Source organism: Staurois parvus, unplaced genomic scaffold (assembly GCF_062004578.1).
Source record: "Staurois parvus isolate SC_StPar_1 unplaced genomic scaffold, SC_StPar_1.0 ptg000900l, whole genome shotgun sequence".
Lineage (NCBI taxonomy): Eukaryota > Metazoa > Chordata > Amphibia > Anura > Ranidae > Staurois > Staurois parvus.
Window position 1 is genome coordinate 621376 of NW_028318696.1, and position 18200 is coordinate 639575.

At 41.5% G+C, this 18200-nt stretch overlaps 1 protein-coding gene across 1 annotated transcript in view; it reads right to left on the reverse strand.

Moving 5' to 3' along the window:
• LOC149442223 (potassium channel subfamily T member 2-like) overlaps nt 1-18200 on the reverse strand; it is a 419624-nt gene that overhangs the window by 285870 nt on the left and 115554 nt on the right. Inside the window, exons 2-3 of the mRNA XM_089656330.1 lie at nt 5578-5657; nt 1084-1186 (exon numbers count right to left, since the gene is read on the reverse strand). Coding sequence (XP_089512456.1) covers nt 1084-1186; nt 5578-5657 — 183 coding nt within the window. The remainder of the gene's footprint in view (nt 1-1083; nt 1187-5577; nt 5658-18200) is intronic.

Below are 18200 nucleotides of genomic sequence, written 5' to 3' on the forward strand. Positions count from 1 at the left end.
TAGAGGGGAACTAAGCACCAGAAAATGCTATATGGACTAGGATTGCTCTTAGAGAGTATCAGATATACTGGCCATCCCCTCCAGGAAAATCTGCCTAGAGAACATTAGTGAGAAGCTGTTCTCCTGTTATTTCTGTTATTGTTTGGAGTATCATGAACCCCTGAGCTCCTTTCCTGTTTCAAGTTATTCAGCAATAAATTTTAAAAAGTCATCCCCTAGATTGAGCCTGTATTGTCGGGGTGCATGGAACTGTGCTTGTGACTGGGAGCCTCTGTACTAGCAAGGGGAACCTGGGTATATTCTCAGAAGTCCCTCCAGGAGTGGACGCTAGTTTGTAAATTTTGAGACTTGATCCTGCACTTCTAACCCTGCCACCCTACATATTGCTCCACAAGAGTCATTTGGGTAAGTAGAGCCCTTAGAATGACATCTTTTAACTTCTGCAATAGTTTACCTGGCATCTTAGGAAACATTTATAGAACTTAGCCTGGACGAAATACAAACATTGTTTGAATTAAACCCAAAAGAATCAATTTTTCTAATTGCCTCACAGATTAGTAAGGGTATGCCAGCTTGCGCTAATAAAAATGTTGGTGGAGAAGAGAAAAGATAAACCATCCACCTTTTTGCCTGAGTTTTTTTATAAATGTACTCGTTGGTGCATGGACAGAACAGAGAAGGCCTGTATCATTAAAGTATCTGAAGGATGAATCACTCTTGCTTTATACACCAGACAATAGGAGTCTCCCTGTCATGTACTTGGGACAATGAAAGTGAGAATCTGGTTGTAATGGACAATGAGAACTTTTCACTCTTCAGACACTTTTATGCACAAGGCTCCGGCAGATCTTCTTTTAGACTCTTGGAACATCTAACAGGTGGTCTAAAATGGCTGCCTTCTATAAAGATGAAAGCTCATGTTAAGCCAAAGCTTGATGTATAGGCATTAGGTTTATGTGGGGTGGGCACCTTTTCTTACATCTCTATTATTATATTGCCAACCAGTCCAATTGCTAATGGCCAAATGGGAAAAATACCAATCAGGGTGCAAAAGTAATTGGAGAGAGAGTCAGCAACACATACCAGTTCCCCTTGCCATCTCTTGGATCATCCAATAATACTCGTATGATGTAGAGCAGGCAACTCAACAGCTTCAATGAGAAATTAAACAGTCGGACCCTTAAACCTGCAAAAAATATATTAATGAGCTTTCTGTATACCAAGACTGTTAAGGAAGAAACAGATTGCATATCACATAGCTCCTACTGTATGTTTCACCCTGCGGTGCGACCATGTCATATAGTGCATACCTTCCAACAGTCCTGGATTGGGCGGGATGTTCCTGCATTTTCAGCTTTGTCCCGCAGTCCCGATGTACAGGGGCCTTGTCCCGCATTACTCTATCTATTCTTTATATGCTAACTTCCAGCTGAGCAGGACCTGCAGCAGTGTAAATAGTGTGCACATCTAGCACAGCCAGGGATTGCCAGGCAAGCCAGCAGGGCTTGTGGCCTCAATGAGAGAGAGCATGCATCTGTCAACTCCAACCTGTGATGTCAGGGATGGGTGGGGCCGATATTCATTTCAGGGGCTCTACCCCCTTTGTCAAGCAAGCACTGCATAGACAAACAGTCAGCATTTATACATTGCTGATCAGGGAAGATGGTGACAAGGGGCAGGACCAATTGGAACTATTGCATGTACACCCACAGTGGTGTATACTAAACCTGAATTATACACCACTGCAGGAGCACATGCAGTAGTTCCAATTGGTCCTGCCCCTTGCCACCTTTTTTCCCAATTGGCACTGTATAAATGCCGGCTGTTTCCCTATGAACAGGTTGGTTTAAAAGGGGGAGGGGCCCCTGAAACATATATTGGCCCCGCCCATCCCTGACATCACAGGTTGGACTTCACAGCTGCACTCTCTCTCATTGCAGCCGTACCCCGCTGGCTTGTTCACCAATCCCTGGCTGTTCTAGATCTTCACACTGCTGCAGGTCCTGTTCGGCTGCACTCACTTGTTATTCATCTGATGCCGGCATTCTTGTCTTGGCTCCTGTATGCTGTTAATCAAGATTTTAGAACATAAGTGTATGTTTAATAGGTGTATGTTTAACTTCTGAACCTTGCACTCTGTACGTAACACATTCCTGAATCCTGCACTCTGTATGAAACATACTCCTGAACCCTGCACTCTGTATGTAAGGCATTCCTGAACCCTGCACTCTGTATGTAAGGCATTCCTGAATCCTGCACTCTGTATGTAAGGCATTCCTGAATCCTGCACTCTGTATGTAAGGCATTCCTGAATCTTGCACTTTGTATGAAATGCATTCCTGAATCCTGCACTCTGTATGAAACGCACTCCTGAATCCTGCACTCTGTACGTAACGCACTCCTGAATCCTGCACTCTGTATGAAACGCACTCCTGAATCCTGCACTCTGTACGAAACGCACTCCTGAATCCTGCACTCTGTACGAAACGCATTCCTGAATGCTGCACTCTGTATGAAACGCATTCCTGAATGCTGCACTCTGTATGAAACTCATTCCTGAATGCTGCACTGTGTATGAAATGCACTACTGAATCCTGCACTCTGTATGAAATGCACTACTGAATCCTGCACTCTGTTCATAACGCACTCCTGAATCCTGCACTCTGTATCAAACGCACTCCTGAATCCTGTACTCTGTATGAAACGCACTACTGAATCCTGCACTCTGTATGAAACGCATTCCTAAATGCTGAATTCTGTACATAACGCACTCCTGAATCCTGCACTCTGTATGAAACGCACTCCTGAATCCTGCACTCTGTATGTAATGCACTCCTGAACCCTGCACTTTGTACGTAAAGCATTCCTGAATCCTGCACTCTGTACGTAACGCATTCCTGAATCCTGCACTCTGAAACGCACTCCTGAATCCTGCACTCTGAAATGCTCTCCTGAATCCTGCACTTTGTATGAAATGCACTCCTGAATCCTGCACTCTGTATGTAACGCATTCCTGAATCCTGCACTCTGAAACGCACTCCTGAATCCTGCACTCTGAAATGCTCTCCTGAATCCTGCACTTTGTATGAAATGCACTCCTGAATCCTGCACTCTGTATGAAATGCATTCCTAAATGCTGAACTCTGTACATAACGCACTCCTGAATCCTGCACTCTGTACATAACGCACTCCTGAATCCTGCACTCTGTATGTAATGCACTCCTGAACCCTGCACTCTGTACGTAACGCATTCCTGAATCCTGCACTCTGAAACGCACTCCTAAATCCTGCACTCTGTATGAAATGCACTCTTGAATCCTGCACTCTGTATGAAACACACTCCTGAATCCTGTACTCTGTATGAAACGCACTACTGAATCCTGCACTCTGTATGAAACGCACTACTGAATCCTGCACTCTGTATGAAACGCACTACTGAATCCTGCACTCTGTATGAAATGCACCCCTGAATCCTGCATTCTGTATGAAACGCACTACTGAATCCTGCACTCTGTATGAAATGCACCCCTGAATCCTGCATTCTGTATGAAACGCATTCCTAAATGCTGAACTCTGTACATAACGCACTCCTGAATCCTGCACTCTGTATGAAACGCACTCCTGAATCTTGCACTCTGTATGTAATGCACTCCTGAACCCTGCACTCTGTATGTAATGCACTCCTGAATCCTGCACTCTGTACGTAACGCATTCCTGAATCCTGCACTCTGAAACGCACTCCTGAATCCTGCACTCTGTATGAAATGCACTCTTGAATCCTGCACTCTGTATGAAACACACTCCTGAATCCTGCACTCTGTATGAAACGCATTCCTAAATGCTGAACTCTGTACATAACGCACTCCTGAATCCTGCACTCTGTACGTAACGCATTCCTGAATCCTGCACCCTGTACGTAACGCATTCCTGAATCCTGCACTCTGAAACGCACTCCTGAATCCTGCACTCTGTATGAAATGCACTCTTGAATCCTGCACTCTGTATGAAACACACTCCTGAATCCTGCACTCTGTATGAAACGCATTCCTAAATGCTGAACTCTGTACATAACGCACTCCTGAATCCTGCACTCTGTACGTAACGCATTCCTGAATCCTGCACCCTGTACGTAACGCATTCCTGAATCCTGCACTCTGAAACGCACTCCTGAATCCTGCACTCTGTATGAAATGCACTCTTGAATCCTGCACTCTGTATGAAACACACTCCTGAATCCTGCACTCTGTATGAAACGCATTCCTAAATGCTGAACTCTGTACATAACGCACTCCTGAATCCTGCACTCTGTACGTAACGCATTCCTGAATCCTGCACTCTGTACATAACGCATTCCTGAATCCTGCACTCTGTACGTAACGCACTCCTGAATCCTGCACTCTGTACGTAACGCATTCCTGAATCCTGCACTCTGTACGTAACGCATTCCTGAATCCTGCACTCTGAAACGCACTCCTGAATCCTGCACTCTGAAATGCTCTCCTGAATCCTGCACTCTGAAATGCTCTCCTGAATCCTGCACTCTGTATGAAACGCACTCCTGAATCCTGCACTCTGTGCATATTGCATTCCTGAATCCTTCAGCACTTAGTGGAAGAGTGCATTACACAGTTTGCGTAAAACCATTTGTAATGGAAGCTTGTTATTCTTTTTTTTTTAATTAATTGTGCTGACATTTGTGTCCGAGATACTCTTAATTGTAGCAGAGCAATCAAAGTATATTTTATAGGTACAAGCCTGGGTTTTGTTTAACCATGCCCGTTGGTCCCCTCCCACTGTTAAGCATTTGGCCACACCCATTTTTACCACAGTGCGCCAAGCATGCCGTAGGTCACTTCCTCCCTCAAGTGTCCTTCATTCTGAAGTTGGGAGGTATGCATAGTGTCTCCTGTTTATGTCACCCTCAGGTAAGATGTACAGACTCCATGCCACATAGATCCTCCTGGGTTGTGTCACCCTATGGTGGAAGGTACAGACTTCATGTCACATAGATCCTCCTGGGTTGTGTCACCCTATGGTGGAAGGTACAGACTTCATGTCACATAGATCCTCCTGGGTTGTGTCACCCTATGGTGGAAGGTACAGACTTCATGTCACATAGCTCCACAGGGGTGTGTCACTCTGTGGTGGGAGGGAAAGGCTTCATGTCACATAGCTCCTCCTGTTTGTGTCACCCTGGTTTACTGTCTTTTCCCCCAAAAAAATTAGAACATTCGATTTTCAGTTGTTCAATAAAGAATAAAGTATACTACAACTGTGTAGAAAATTCCTCTCTGTAGTTCAGCTGTTCCAAGAACGTTTGTTCTCTTGTTCATTTTTCGGCCAGCAAAGCCGCGAATATAACTTATAGCTTTTTTTATGGCCATAGTTATGGCCTGGCATTGTGTTTTATAGGGCTGGACAAATCCCAGGAGACAGAAAACCAATATGTCCAAAGTTAATGACTGGAGCCTGTCTTGTTTTATTGTCAACAAGGAAGAGGTCCTACAGTGCACTGCTTAGCTTCTGAATTCTTCATTTATTCCTACTCACTTTGGTAGTTTGAAATAAAATACTTACTTGATCTCTGATTTTTTATAAAAAATAATTTCAGCCGCTCTTTGAAGGAGTTTTCATTCACATAAAATTCTACCAGGACCCTAAAAAGATTAAAAAATAAGCATCTATTAAAATTTTAGATTGTTTTTTTTTTTTTAACAGAAACAAAATTGTAGACTTTTGAATGCACCCAACTACAGGAAAAATGTCTATACACCATACTTCATGAATTAAAAGTATACTAAAAGAAAGGTTTTTCTCCTTGTCTAAAGCATGTTTTTTTCTTTCCTATAGCATAGTTATCTTGCCTATAGTGTGTTTTTTTTCTTACCTAAAGCATGCTTTTTCACTCCTATAGCATGTTTTTTATTGCCAGTGTAGGGATCTGCTGTCCTCTACTGTAAGCTGCTAATATCACAGTGTTAAGTATAATTATGTATTAACACTTCCTCTCTTGAGGAGGGGCTATGAAACAACAGAAGGAGGAAAATAGACAGAGAACTGAACCATATGCCTTTATTCACACAAGGGCTTCTGGTGTACTTTCACCCAGACTGGAAGCAGAGACTATTATGCAAGTATTCCCATGTTCCAATAGTTTAACTGCAGCTGTCCATAGCTTCTTGAGTGTATTTCTGAATCCTAGTGACATATGAGTCTCCTGTTGTTAATATCTCACTACGGCTCAATAACCAGCATAGGCTAGAGTGAGATTAGGCATCTGATGGCCACTTCTGGTAGTCAGAGGTCTACTAGAAAGGAACTAATGCGCAAAGTAGACAGGCTGACTCTGAGTTCCAGTGCCACACCAGTTTCTGTCAGTGAGCAACTGTGGTCCAGGCTGGTTGGACAATGGTTGGAGGACCTCCCCATGATCATTGATCCTATCTTCAGGTCTCCAACACAAATACAGATGCCGCATCATCCTAATGGGTCTCTGGAACTGGCCTTTGCTGCAACATTCATCTTTGAGGAATCTCTAATAATAACTAGTGTATATATACACTCACCGGCCACTTTATTAGGTACACCTTGCTAGTGCCAAGAAAATATCTCCCACACCATTACACCACCACAACCAGCCTGAACCGCTGATACAAGGCAGGATGGATCCCTGCTTTCATGTTGTTTATGCCAAATTCTGACCCCACCATCTGAATGTCGCAGCAACCAGTCTGCCCATTCTCCTCTGACCTCTGACATCAACAAGGCAGTTTTTTCCACACAACTGCCGCTCATTGGATATTTTCTCTTTTTCAGACCATTCTCTGTAAACCCTAGAGATGGTTGTGTAGGAAAATCTCAATAGATTAGCAGCTTTTGAAATACTCAGACTAGCCCATCTGGCACCAACAACCATGCCACAATCAAATTCACTTAAATCCCTTTTCTTCCCAATTCTGTTGCTTGGTTTGAACTTCAGCAAGTCGTCTTCACCACATCTACATGCCTAAATGCATTGAGTTGCTGTGATTGGTTGATTAGCAATTTGTGTTACCAAGCAATTGCACAGGTGTAACTAATAAAGTGGCCGGTGAATGTATACCCGGGTATATGTGCACAATTCCACCATGACTCCTATTGGGCCTTTTGCTGATACTACCTGTTTGTACTTTAGATGTACTGTAATTAATCTCTTCTAATATAAAGCTTGTATTGTTTCTATACTAGTGTGCATCTATATACTTATGGTTAATGTTTTATGCTGGTTGCAGTAGTTCATCTGCTCCCAATTGCTTTGTTTAGATTACGTAAAAGGGAATCTCCTCTGTTTACTGAAGCCCTGTCCTGGGTGGAGACACAGCCAACTTTATTATCAAACCCACTTCTCCACTTAGCAAAGGTTCTGTTTTCTTACTTATCTACAGGCTTAGCGCAATACCCTGTTTGGGAAGAGCCATTTCTCATAACCCCCCAATAGAGGACTACACCTACAGTGGGGATCGAAAGTTTGGGCACCCCAGCTAAAAATTTGTATTAATGTGCATAAAGAAGCCAAGGAAAGATGGAAAAATCTCCAAAAGGCATCAAATTACAGATTAGACATTCTTATAATATGTCAACAAAAGTTATATTTTATTTCCATCATTTACACTTTCAAAATAACAGAAAACAAAAAAATGGCGTCTGCAAAAGTTTGGGCACCCTGCAGAAGATAGCAAAGCGTTTTCAGATGTCAATATCCTTTGTTCGGAATGTAATTAAGAAATGGCAGTCATCAGGAACAGTGGAAGTTAAAGCAAGATCTGGAAGACCAAGAAAAATATCTTCTTATGGCCTTCTCCAGCTTTGTGAGCATCAACTATTTTCAGTTTCAGTTTTCTAGACAACTGCTTAGAAGAACCCATGGTGCTGATTGTTGGGGCAAGGTCAGATGAGTCTGGGCATTTAAAACCTTTGAGATTGACATAACCTGGTCTTCCCAGATGATGATTGAGAACAATCCATGACACTGGCAGGTCTCAGCTTTGCAAAGGGGGCAGTGCATGCTATAAATTCTGCAGGGTGCCCAAACTTTTGCAGATGCCATTTTTTTGTTTTCTGTTATTTTGAAAGTTTAAATGATGGAAATAAAATCTAACTTTTGTTGACATATTATAAGAATGTCTAATCTGTAATTTGATGCCTTTTGGAGATTTTTCCATCTTTCCTTGGCTTCTTTATGCACATTAATACAACTTTTTAGCTGGGGTGCCCAAACTTTCGATCCCCACTGTATATTATGCAATTTATTGACTATAGACATCTTTTGTCCTACATATAGCAACCAAATAAGCTAAGAATCTTTTTTTGGATAACATGGGTATGAAGCAGGAGCGGACTGACCATTTGGAAACTAGGGCACTGCCCGAGGGGCCGGGGTCAGTAGGGGGCCCCATGAGATGCCACTAGTACCTTTTTCATAGGCTTTTTTGAGTTTGGGCAAGGACACAGGGGCCCCATGATCCCCTATTGCCCGGGGGCCCCATGAGTTGTCAGTCCGCCCCTGGTATGAAGACAACTATTCCTCTGGAATACTCTCCATTACATAAATCCCATTATTTAAGAAGGCATGCTCTCCATTATCATCATTCAAGGAATGTTGCTATGCCTCTTAGAAGCTACCAAGACCCAACATAGGGCATCCATATACATAAAATAATGTGGCCAAATGTTTTCCTGCCCATAACACAACCACGCATCTGATTTCCTTTTAATTTCAATAGCTAACTTTAGCATTTTTAAAATGCAAATTTATGGAACTGTAATAGACTGTAATACAACCAATGATTATGCTTAGTGCGAAGACATACTGTAGTTTGTATGAAAACTGATTCCCTAAACACTCATGAAAAAAGGATTTTGTAGAAAACATATGGCACACAGAAAAAGCAGTAATATGGAGCATAAGAAGAAAGAAAATGGAATTTAATGAACAGTTATGGCTAGTGTTGACGGACAAATTCAGATTACTTTAAGGTACATTCTGCTTGCATTTGACATCAGTTGGAGATGCTTCAGAGACCATTCAGTTCCTGTTCACAATACTGCATTGCAGTAATACACTTGTAAAGATATAAAGCCCCCCACTGTACAGCTGTAACAGCTTCCACTCATCTGGAAAGGTTTTCCATGATATTTTGGATTGTGTCTTTTGGAATGTTTGCCCAGTCACCCAAAAGAGCATTTGTGAGGACAGGTACTGATGATGGATAAGAGCACCTAGGTCACAAGCTCTGTTCCAATTGATCTCGTAGGTGTCCATTAGGATTGAGGTTGGGACTCTCAGTCTGCTCAAGTTCCTCCACACCAAATTTTGAAACTCTGTCTTTATGGAACTTTGTGCAATAGTTGGTAGGGGTGTCTACCTACACTTATTAATTTTGGAACATGGGCTGTTATCTTAGGGGTACCACATCCAGTATATATTGACAATATTACAGACAATAAAGTAATAGTGGACATTTAAATCACCCAGATACAACTTCATACATAAATTCATCGACTTTTACAGTATTAATAGCATTAAAACAAATTAGGATCTTGTTGCTTACAGATACAATCTCTAGTATATCAAGATGCCTCATCCCCATCCAACACCCATTAGCTGTATATGTATTAGCATATCTTGCCATACAGGCTGACATTCTTATGGCGGTCTGAGACGCAGTAAATAGCACAATGAACTGGACAATTTATAAGACAAAGGGAACCATGGCGCTGCAACGGAAGAGTCTGAGACTGGACTGGCATCTATTCAGCAGCCATATGTATGTTGAGCTTAGATGGCCATCATCATCATCAGTTGCACCATTTTATCGATCCCTAGAGACATAGACATTGGATTTATGTACTGATACGTTTTTGCCCTGGTAAACATAAGCTGCGGCCAGGGGAGAACTGACCATTTGGAAACCCGGGCACTGCCTGAGGGCCCCATGAGATGCCCCTGGTACCTTTTCCATAGGCTTTTTTGAGTTTGGGCAAGGACACAGGGGCCCCATGATCCCCTATTGCTCGGGGGCCCCATGAGTTGTCAGTCCGCCCCTGGTTGTGGCAATAAATACATCTTGTTAACAGTTAGCCCTTTTCTCTCCCTGTGCTCCCCCATGTCCACCTGTGGGATGATTGGACGAGGCAGTTCATTTGGTTTTGGCGGAGAGGTGCTACCACAGCTGAACACATATGAATGGAGTTATATTATTGCCTCCTCTGTTCCCTCTCCCGAAGCAGATTCCTCCATGAAATGCGTTGAGGCCTGTGAACTCTCTCATCTCCTCGCTCCTTATGGTTATCAGATGCTAAATTGTGGACTTTAACTATTCACATTTCCCACTTTTGTAATATTTGATTGGAGTATGTGGAGATAGGAGGAATCTATGTATAGCGTATGTTGTAGCGAACGTGAAATAATCAAACTTTTTAACATTGTTTTTAATATTTTGATTTTTTTTTTAAGGAAACTGGGGTAGTACATCCATATGCACCATAAAAAAAAATCTGTTTTGCCCCAAAATTCTTTCCATTTCTTATTGCCAAACAGTCAGATGACTAAATGAAACATCAGTAAAGATTTACATTTATGCTAATGAGGCAATGTGGAGTGGTGATCCCACTCAACACGTTTCTCAAAGCTGGCCACTGCTTATCAGGGGCACGATTGAAGCGGTTTCCTCAATAAACATAAAAAGAATATACCTATCATTGATCTTTTTTCTGTTTAATGTACAAACAGCTTCAAATATTTATTGATGTTGCATTTGGTCAGCTGACTGTATGGCAGGATATATATATATATTTAAGTATATATAAATAACATTTTTTTATTTTATTTTTTACTTATTTATTTATTTATAGTTTGTGGTGTTGGCTGAGGATGATTATAAGTATGTATAATGCAATAATTATATATTAATTTATATAATAATATCTTAATATACAAGATTGTATCTGTGAGCAACAAGATTTTACTTTATTTTAGTGTGTTAATAAAGTTGATTATTTTATGTATGACGTTTTGGCCAGGTACCTTAAAAGTCTGGTATTACTTTATCATTCGTATTACTGTCCTCATACTTTTAGCTATTTAGTGTGCGTGTGTATCAGTGGGGTAACAATAGCTATTGCAGCCCATTTGACTGCTATGGACCCTGTGGTATATGGGGGTTCCATTAGGGGGGCTGTTAAGGAAAATTAGGCTTTAAGTACAGTAAAGTGCTGATCATAGATCCCACTCTGTGCAGTAGGAAGCATTTGCCTAGCTGTCTTTGTAGATTTATTGCCCTCTTAACTTCTGCTACAGACTGAAATGTACCCTGCATGTCAAATACAGTTACAAATCCCAGTTTCCCTTCAGCTAAAACCTTATGGGACAGCTGAAATCCTTATGGGTATTATAATTATTGCTACTACATTTATCCGCAGTGCTGCTCCCTTGTAGTGTACTACCTATGCTGACAGCTCTCCTGCTGCCTGTCCTTGATTTAGGCATACTTTTTGTTAAGATCAATGACATGTATTGTCCTGGCTGACACTGCAAGCAGGTACAGAGAGAGTTTTAGCCTGGAGGCCCATCCACTGCCGATATCTATAGTTCAAACAGAAATGACGTGGCACAGGTCTCTTTGCACTTTTAGTCTTTTAAATGCATATGCCCTGGAACATCAGAACAACGTTTTAAGAGTCCCTGCCCGTTTTCAAGTTCACCTGCGTACTCAATGACAATATACAACTATTTAAGCTACATCTGTTTTTATTGTAAGTAAATAAATTCCAGCGGCAAAAATAATAAAAATCAATCCTTATATCAATAAATACATCCTTAGATCCATAAAAATACTTTTGTGCTTGGTTTAAGTTACAGCCAGGGGCGGACTGACCATTTGGAAACTTGGGCACTGCCTGAGGGCCCGGGGTCAGTAGGTAGTAGTCCCCATGAGATGCCCCTGGTACCTTTTTCATAGGCTTTTTTGAGTTTGGGCAAGGACACAGGGCCCCATGATCCCCTATTGCCTGGGGGCCCCATGAGTTGTCAGTCCGCCCCTGGTTACAGCTGTTTTTTATTTTTTCTAGGCACAATAAAAATAACAGACGTTCCTGCGTAACAAAAGAAGAAGGGGAGAATTGGGGGAAGGAAAGGAACATAACAAGGGTTCTGCAAGAGGGTCCCTAAAGGGAGAGAGGACTGCAAAAAGGATTGACAGTTAAGATAATCAGCATATAATTTAGGGAACAGTATGTCTAATATAACATCCTGCTTCCCCTGCTAGACTGGCATGACCAGCATGAAAAAAGATCAAACCCAACATATAAAACAGTTCCAGCAAGCACTGTGCAGATAATAAAAAAAGAAGGGTGGTAGGAGGAGGGGGTAAGAAAAGACAAAGAGGGAATGTGTGAAATGCCGGGGGGGGGAAGAAAGAGAGTTTGACAGAGATCAGTACCATACCAAGATTATTTATGCAATTCGGATGCAATATCAAGCATATTGTTATGATGTCAAGGGGTTTTTGAAGAGCATGGAGATTCTAAACAGGGTACAGCATGTCCATGTAGACAGGAAAGAGTTCATCCTATTTAAATACCCTGTGAACAGGCTTTATACATGCATCAGATCATTCATAATAGAGACCCAAGCTGCAAATGGTGGAAAATTTCCAGAATCTAGGTTTTGTGGTATGCGCTGCCACTAGTCTAGCCTTTCTCAACCAGGGTTTCATGAAACCCTAGAGTTGCACCAGAGGATGCTAGGAGTTCCTTTGGCAATGAGCAATTTCTGCCTCTTGGATAAGTAGCCACTGAAAATAATTATGGTTTCAGCTATCTGTGAGGAGGAGAGTTTTCCCAATGACCACTACACTAGTAATGTACAGGGAACTGTAAATAGTAATTATTAACAAGGGTTCCCTGATACCAGAAATTTATTTCAAGGGTACCTCTGTTAACAAAGGTTGAGAAAGGCTGCACCAAGCAGTGAATATACAACTGTTTATATAGTAGAAACCTCAAAACTTAATCCTCATAGTAACTGGGTATCTGGTCATTCATAAAAACAATACAAAGTATCAATTTCCAAATGCTGTATGTTCTAAAGCAGCCATTTTCAACCAGGGTTCTGTGGAACCCTAGGGTTCATCCAGAGATTGCTAGGGATTTCTTCATTTCTTCACCTGTGGCTGATTGACATCCCCTCTAATGGTACCTGTATATTTCTGGGTCCAATGCCATTTGGCAAAGCCAGGGAATTTACACCAGTAATCTTTTTAACCGTCAGTAAGGATGGCATTCTGACCACCAATGTAAGGGGCTTTATTCCCACTGATCACTAATTTAAGTAGCATTCTTCTCAATGACCACCAATGTAAAGTGGCATTCTTCCCACTGAATGTCAATGTAAAGAGCATTCTTCCCACTTACCACCAGTATAAGAAACATAAAACGCACTGAGCACCAATGTAAGAAGAATTCTTTCCACTGACCACCAATACAAGAAACAATCCACCCACTGACTACCAATGTAAGGAGCATTCTTCCCACTAACCACTGATGTAGTGGGTATTCTTCCCACTGACCATTTATAAATTATATTAGAAGGGGTTCCCTGAGATCTGAATATTATTTGGATGATTCCAGGTATACAAAGGTTGAGAAAGGCTGAACAAAGGAAACACAAAATTTCATGTTACAGTGCCTTGAAAAAGTATTCATATCGCCTGAAATTTTCCACATTTTGTCATGTTACAACCATTGGGATTTATTGGGATTTTATGTGATAGACCAACACAAAGTGGCACATAATTGTGAAGTGAAAGGAAAATGATAAATGGTTTTCAAAATTATTTACAAATAAATATTTGAAAAGTGTGGTGTGCATTGGTATTCAGCCCCCTTTACTCTGATACCCCTAACTAAAATATAATGGAACCAATTGCCTTCAGAAGTCACCTAATTAGTAAATAGAGTACACCTGTGTATAATTTAATCTCAGTATAAATACAGCTGTTCTGTGAAGCCCTCAGAGGTTTGTTAGAGAACATTAGTGAACAAACAGCATCATTAAGGCCAAGGAACACACCAGACAGGTCAGGGATAAAGTTGTGGAGAAGTTTAAAGCAGGGTTAGGTTATAAAAAAATATCCCAAGCTTTGAACATCTCACAGAACACTGTTCAATCCATCATCTGAAAATGGAAAGATATGGCACAACTGCAAACCTACCAAGACATGGCCATCCACCTAAACTGACACTAATCAGAGAAGCAGCCAAGAGGCCCATGTTGACTTTGAAGGAGCTCCAGAGATCCACAGCTCACGTGGGAGAATCTGTCCACAGGACAACTATTAGTCGTGCACTCCACAAATCTGGCCTTTATGCAAAATTGTCAAGAAGAAAGACATTGTTCAAAGAAAGCCATAACAAGTCCCATTTGCGGTTTGCAAGAAGCCACATAGGGATCACAGAAAACACGTGGAAGATTGTGCTCTGGCCATATGAGACCAAAATTAATTTTTTTGGCCTAAAAGCAAAACGCTGTGTGGTGGAAAACTAACACTGCACATCACCTTGAACATACCATCCTCAACGTGAAACATGGTGGTGGCAGCATCATTTTGTGGGTTTGCTTTTCTTCATCAGTGACAGGGAAGCTGCTCAGAGTTGATTGGAAGATGTATGGAGCCAAATACAGGGCAATCTTAGAAGAAAACCTGTTAGAGCCTGCAAAAGACTTGAGACCGGGGCGGAGGGTCACCTTCCAGCAGGACAACAAACCAAAACATACAGCCAGAGCTACAATGGAATGGTTTAGATCAAAGCATATTCATGTGTTAGAATGGCGCAGTCAAAGTCCAGACCTAAATCCAATTGAGAATCTGTGGCAAAACTTGAAAATTGCTGTTCGTTCACAGGCGCTCTCCATCCAATCTGACAGAGCTTGAGCTATTTTGCAAAGAAGAATGGGCACAAATGTCCCTCTCTAGATGTGCAAAGCTGGTAGAGACATCCCCAAAAAGACTTGCAGCTGGAATTGCAGTAAAAGGGGGTCCTACAAAGTATTGACTCAGAGGGGGGCTGAATACAAATGCCGCCACACGTTTCAGATATTTATTTGTACAAAATTCTGAAAACCATTTATCATTTTCCTTCCACTTCACAATTATGTGCCACTTTGTGTTGGTCTATCACATAAATTCCCAGTAAAATACATTTACGTTTTTGTCTGTAACATGACAAAATGTGGAAAATTTCAAGTGGTATGAATACTTTTTCAAGGCGCTGTACAAGTTTCTCACTGATGTCTAACATATTGATGGTAGCTCTTGCAGAGCTGAAAAAGCAAGATACCATAGTCGTCCTAAAATTGCTCTATAAAAATAAAGATCATTATCTTTATGAAGTCCCAGTGGGTGTAAAGAAAAAGTCTGTAAATCCATCTTACTTTTTTTTATAATGCTAGTATTCGATCACCTCCTCTTCTCAACCTAGACTCTCATCTATAATCATGAATTGTAAATTATTGTCTTTATGACCCATCTCTGCAAAATGTCTGGAAACTGGTAAATTTTATCTTTATACCCACTGGGACTCAATAAAGATTATAATCTTTATTTTTATAGAGTCATTTTAGGATGATTATAACATTATCTTCTTTATCTTCTTCAGATCTGTCAGTAATATGAGACATTAGTGAGAAAATTGTAACATTATGTTTCTTTAGATCATTTGGCATTTGGATATTTTTATTATTACAGCTATTTTAAACAGCACAAACAATTTACACAGTGCTATACATGTTGTACATTCACATCTGCCTCTCCTGTCAAGGAGCTTCCAGTCTAAGAGCCCTACCTCACATGCATACATACACATACTAGGGCCAATTAGGAATCGAGCCAATTAATCATCCAGTATGTCTTTGGAGTGTAGGAAGAAATATATGTAAATTGAAAAGAAACCACAAAAAGACACATGCCAGATCTCTTAAAATTGAATTATATTTTAAATATATACAGGTGAAACTCGAAAAATTAGAATATCGTGCAAAAGTTCATTTATTTCAGTGCAGCAACTTAAAAGGTGAAACTAATACATGAGATAGACTCATTACATGGAAAGCAAGATAGTTCAAGCCGTGATTTGTCATAGTTGTGATGATTATGGCTTACATGAAAACCCCAAATCCACAATTTCAGAAAATTAGAATATTGTGAAAAGGTGCAATATTCTCGGCTCAAAGTGTCCCACTCTAATCAGATAATTAAGCCATAACACCTGCAAAGGGTTCCTGAGCCTTTAAATGATCTCTCAGTCTGGTTCAGTAGGAATCACAATCATGGGAAAGACTGCTGACCTGAGAGTTGTGCAGAAAACCATCATTGACACCCTCCATAAGGAGGGAAAGCCTCAAAAGGTAATTGCAAAAGAAGTCGGATGTTCCCAAAGTGCCGTATCAAAAGCACATTAATAGAAAATTATGTGGAAGGGAAAAGTGTGGAAAAAAAGGTGCACAAGCAGCAGGGATGACCGCAGCCTGGTGAGGATTGTCAGGAAAAGGCCATTCAAAAGTGTTGGGGACTTTCACAAGGAGTGGACTGAGGCTAGAGTCAGTGCATCAAGAGCCACCACACACAGACGGATCCTGGACATGGGATTCAAATGTATTCCTCTTGTCAAGCCGCTCCTGAACAACAAACAACTTCAGAAGCGTCTTACCTGGGCTAAAGAAAAACAGACCTGGTCTGTTGCTCAGTGGTCCAAAGTCCTCTTTTCTGATGAGAGCAACTTTTGCATCTCATTTGGAAACCAAGGACCCAGAGTATGGAGGAAGAATAGAGAGGCACACACTGCAAGATGCTTGAAGTCCGATGTGAAGTTTCCACAGACTGTGTTAATTTGGGCAGCCATGTCATCTGCTGGTGTTGGTCCACTGTGCTTCATTAAGTCCAGGGTCAACGCAGTTGTCTACCAGGAGATTTTGGAGCACTTCATGCTTCCTTCCGCAGATGAGCTTTATGGGGATGCTGACTTCATTTTCCAGCAGGACTTGGCACCTGACCACACTGCCAAAAGCACCAAAACCTGGTTCCATTACCGTGGGATTACTGTGCTTGATTGGCCAGCAAACTCACCTGACTTGAACCCCATAGAGAATCTATGGGACATTGCCAAGAGAAAGATGAGAGACATGAGACCAAACAATGCAGAAGAGCTGAAGGCCGCTATTGAAGCATCCTGGTCTTCCATAACACCTCAGCAGTGCCACAGGCTGATAGCTTCCATGCCACGCCGCATTGAGGCAGTAATTGCTGCAAAAGGGGCCCAAACCAAGTACTGAGTACATATGCATGCTTATACTTTTCAGAGGTCCGATATTGTTCTATGTACAATCCTTGTTTTATTGATGTAATATTCTAATTTTCTGAGATTGTGGATTTGGGGTTTTCATGAGCTGTAAGCCATAATCATCACAATTATGACAAATCACGGCTTGAACTATCTTGCTTTGCATGTAATGAGTCTATCTCATATATTAGTTTCACCTTTTAAGTTGCATTACTGAAATAAATGAACTTTTGCACGATATTCTAATTTTTCAAGTTTCACCTGTATATATATATATAGTGGGAACTAGCATCAAGGGAAGAGCATTTAAAGCACACAGCCACTCACGTTTCTTCTTTTTTAAAGGCCGTTTTTGCCCAATTTTATTTAAAAGAAAAGTTCCATACAACACAGGTTTCCCACGCAGTGGTATCCACCATCAATGCAAACGAAAACAAAGATTCAGCCTCCTGGCTCTCTTTAGCAGCACCGCTCCTCAGGCTTCATGCCTCGGTCCTCTTGACCATTCAACACACTGCACCTGGGTTAGCACCCTTTCTCAGCATGCCTGCTTCTCCAGCCCACAGGCTTGGGCTCTGTCTGCTCTGTCAGACTTCTCGGTGCCACAATGCACACTTGTGGCTGCTCCCATGCACCCACTTGGACTCCTCAGGAGGGTGGAGCCCAGAACCCTGGTCCTGACTCTAGAAGAAGCCCACACACACCTGACCAATCAGTCTCCTGGCCATTCCCAAAACCTGGTCCGAGGATTGGAGATTTCATCCCTCCCAAATCAATTTGAAATATCCAGGCTCCAGGTCCCAAAATGGACTTTACAAACAAAT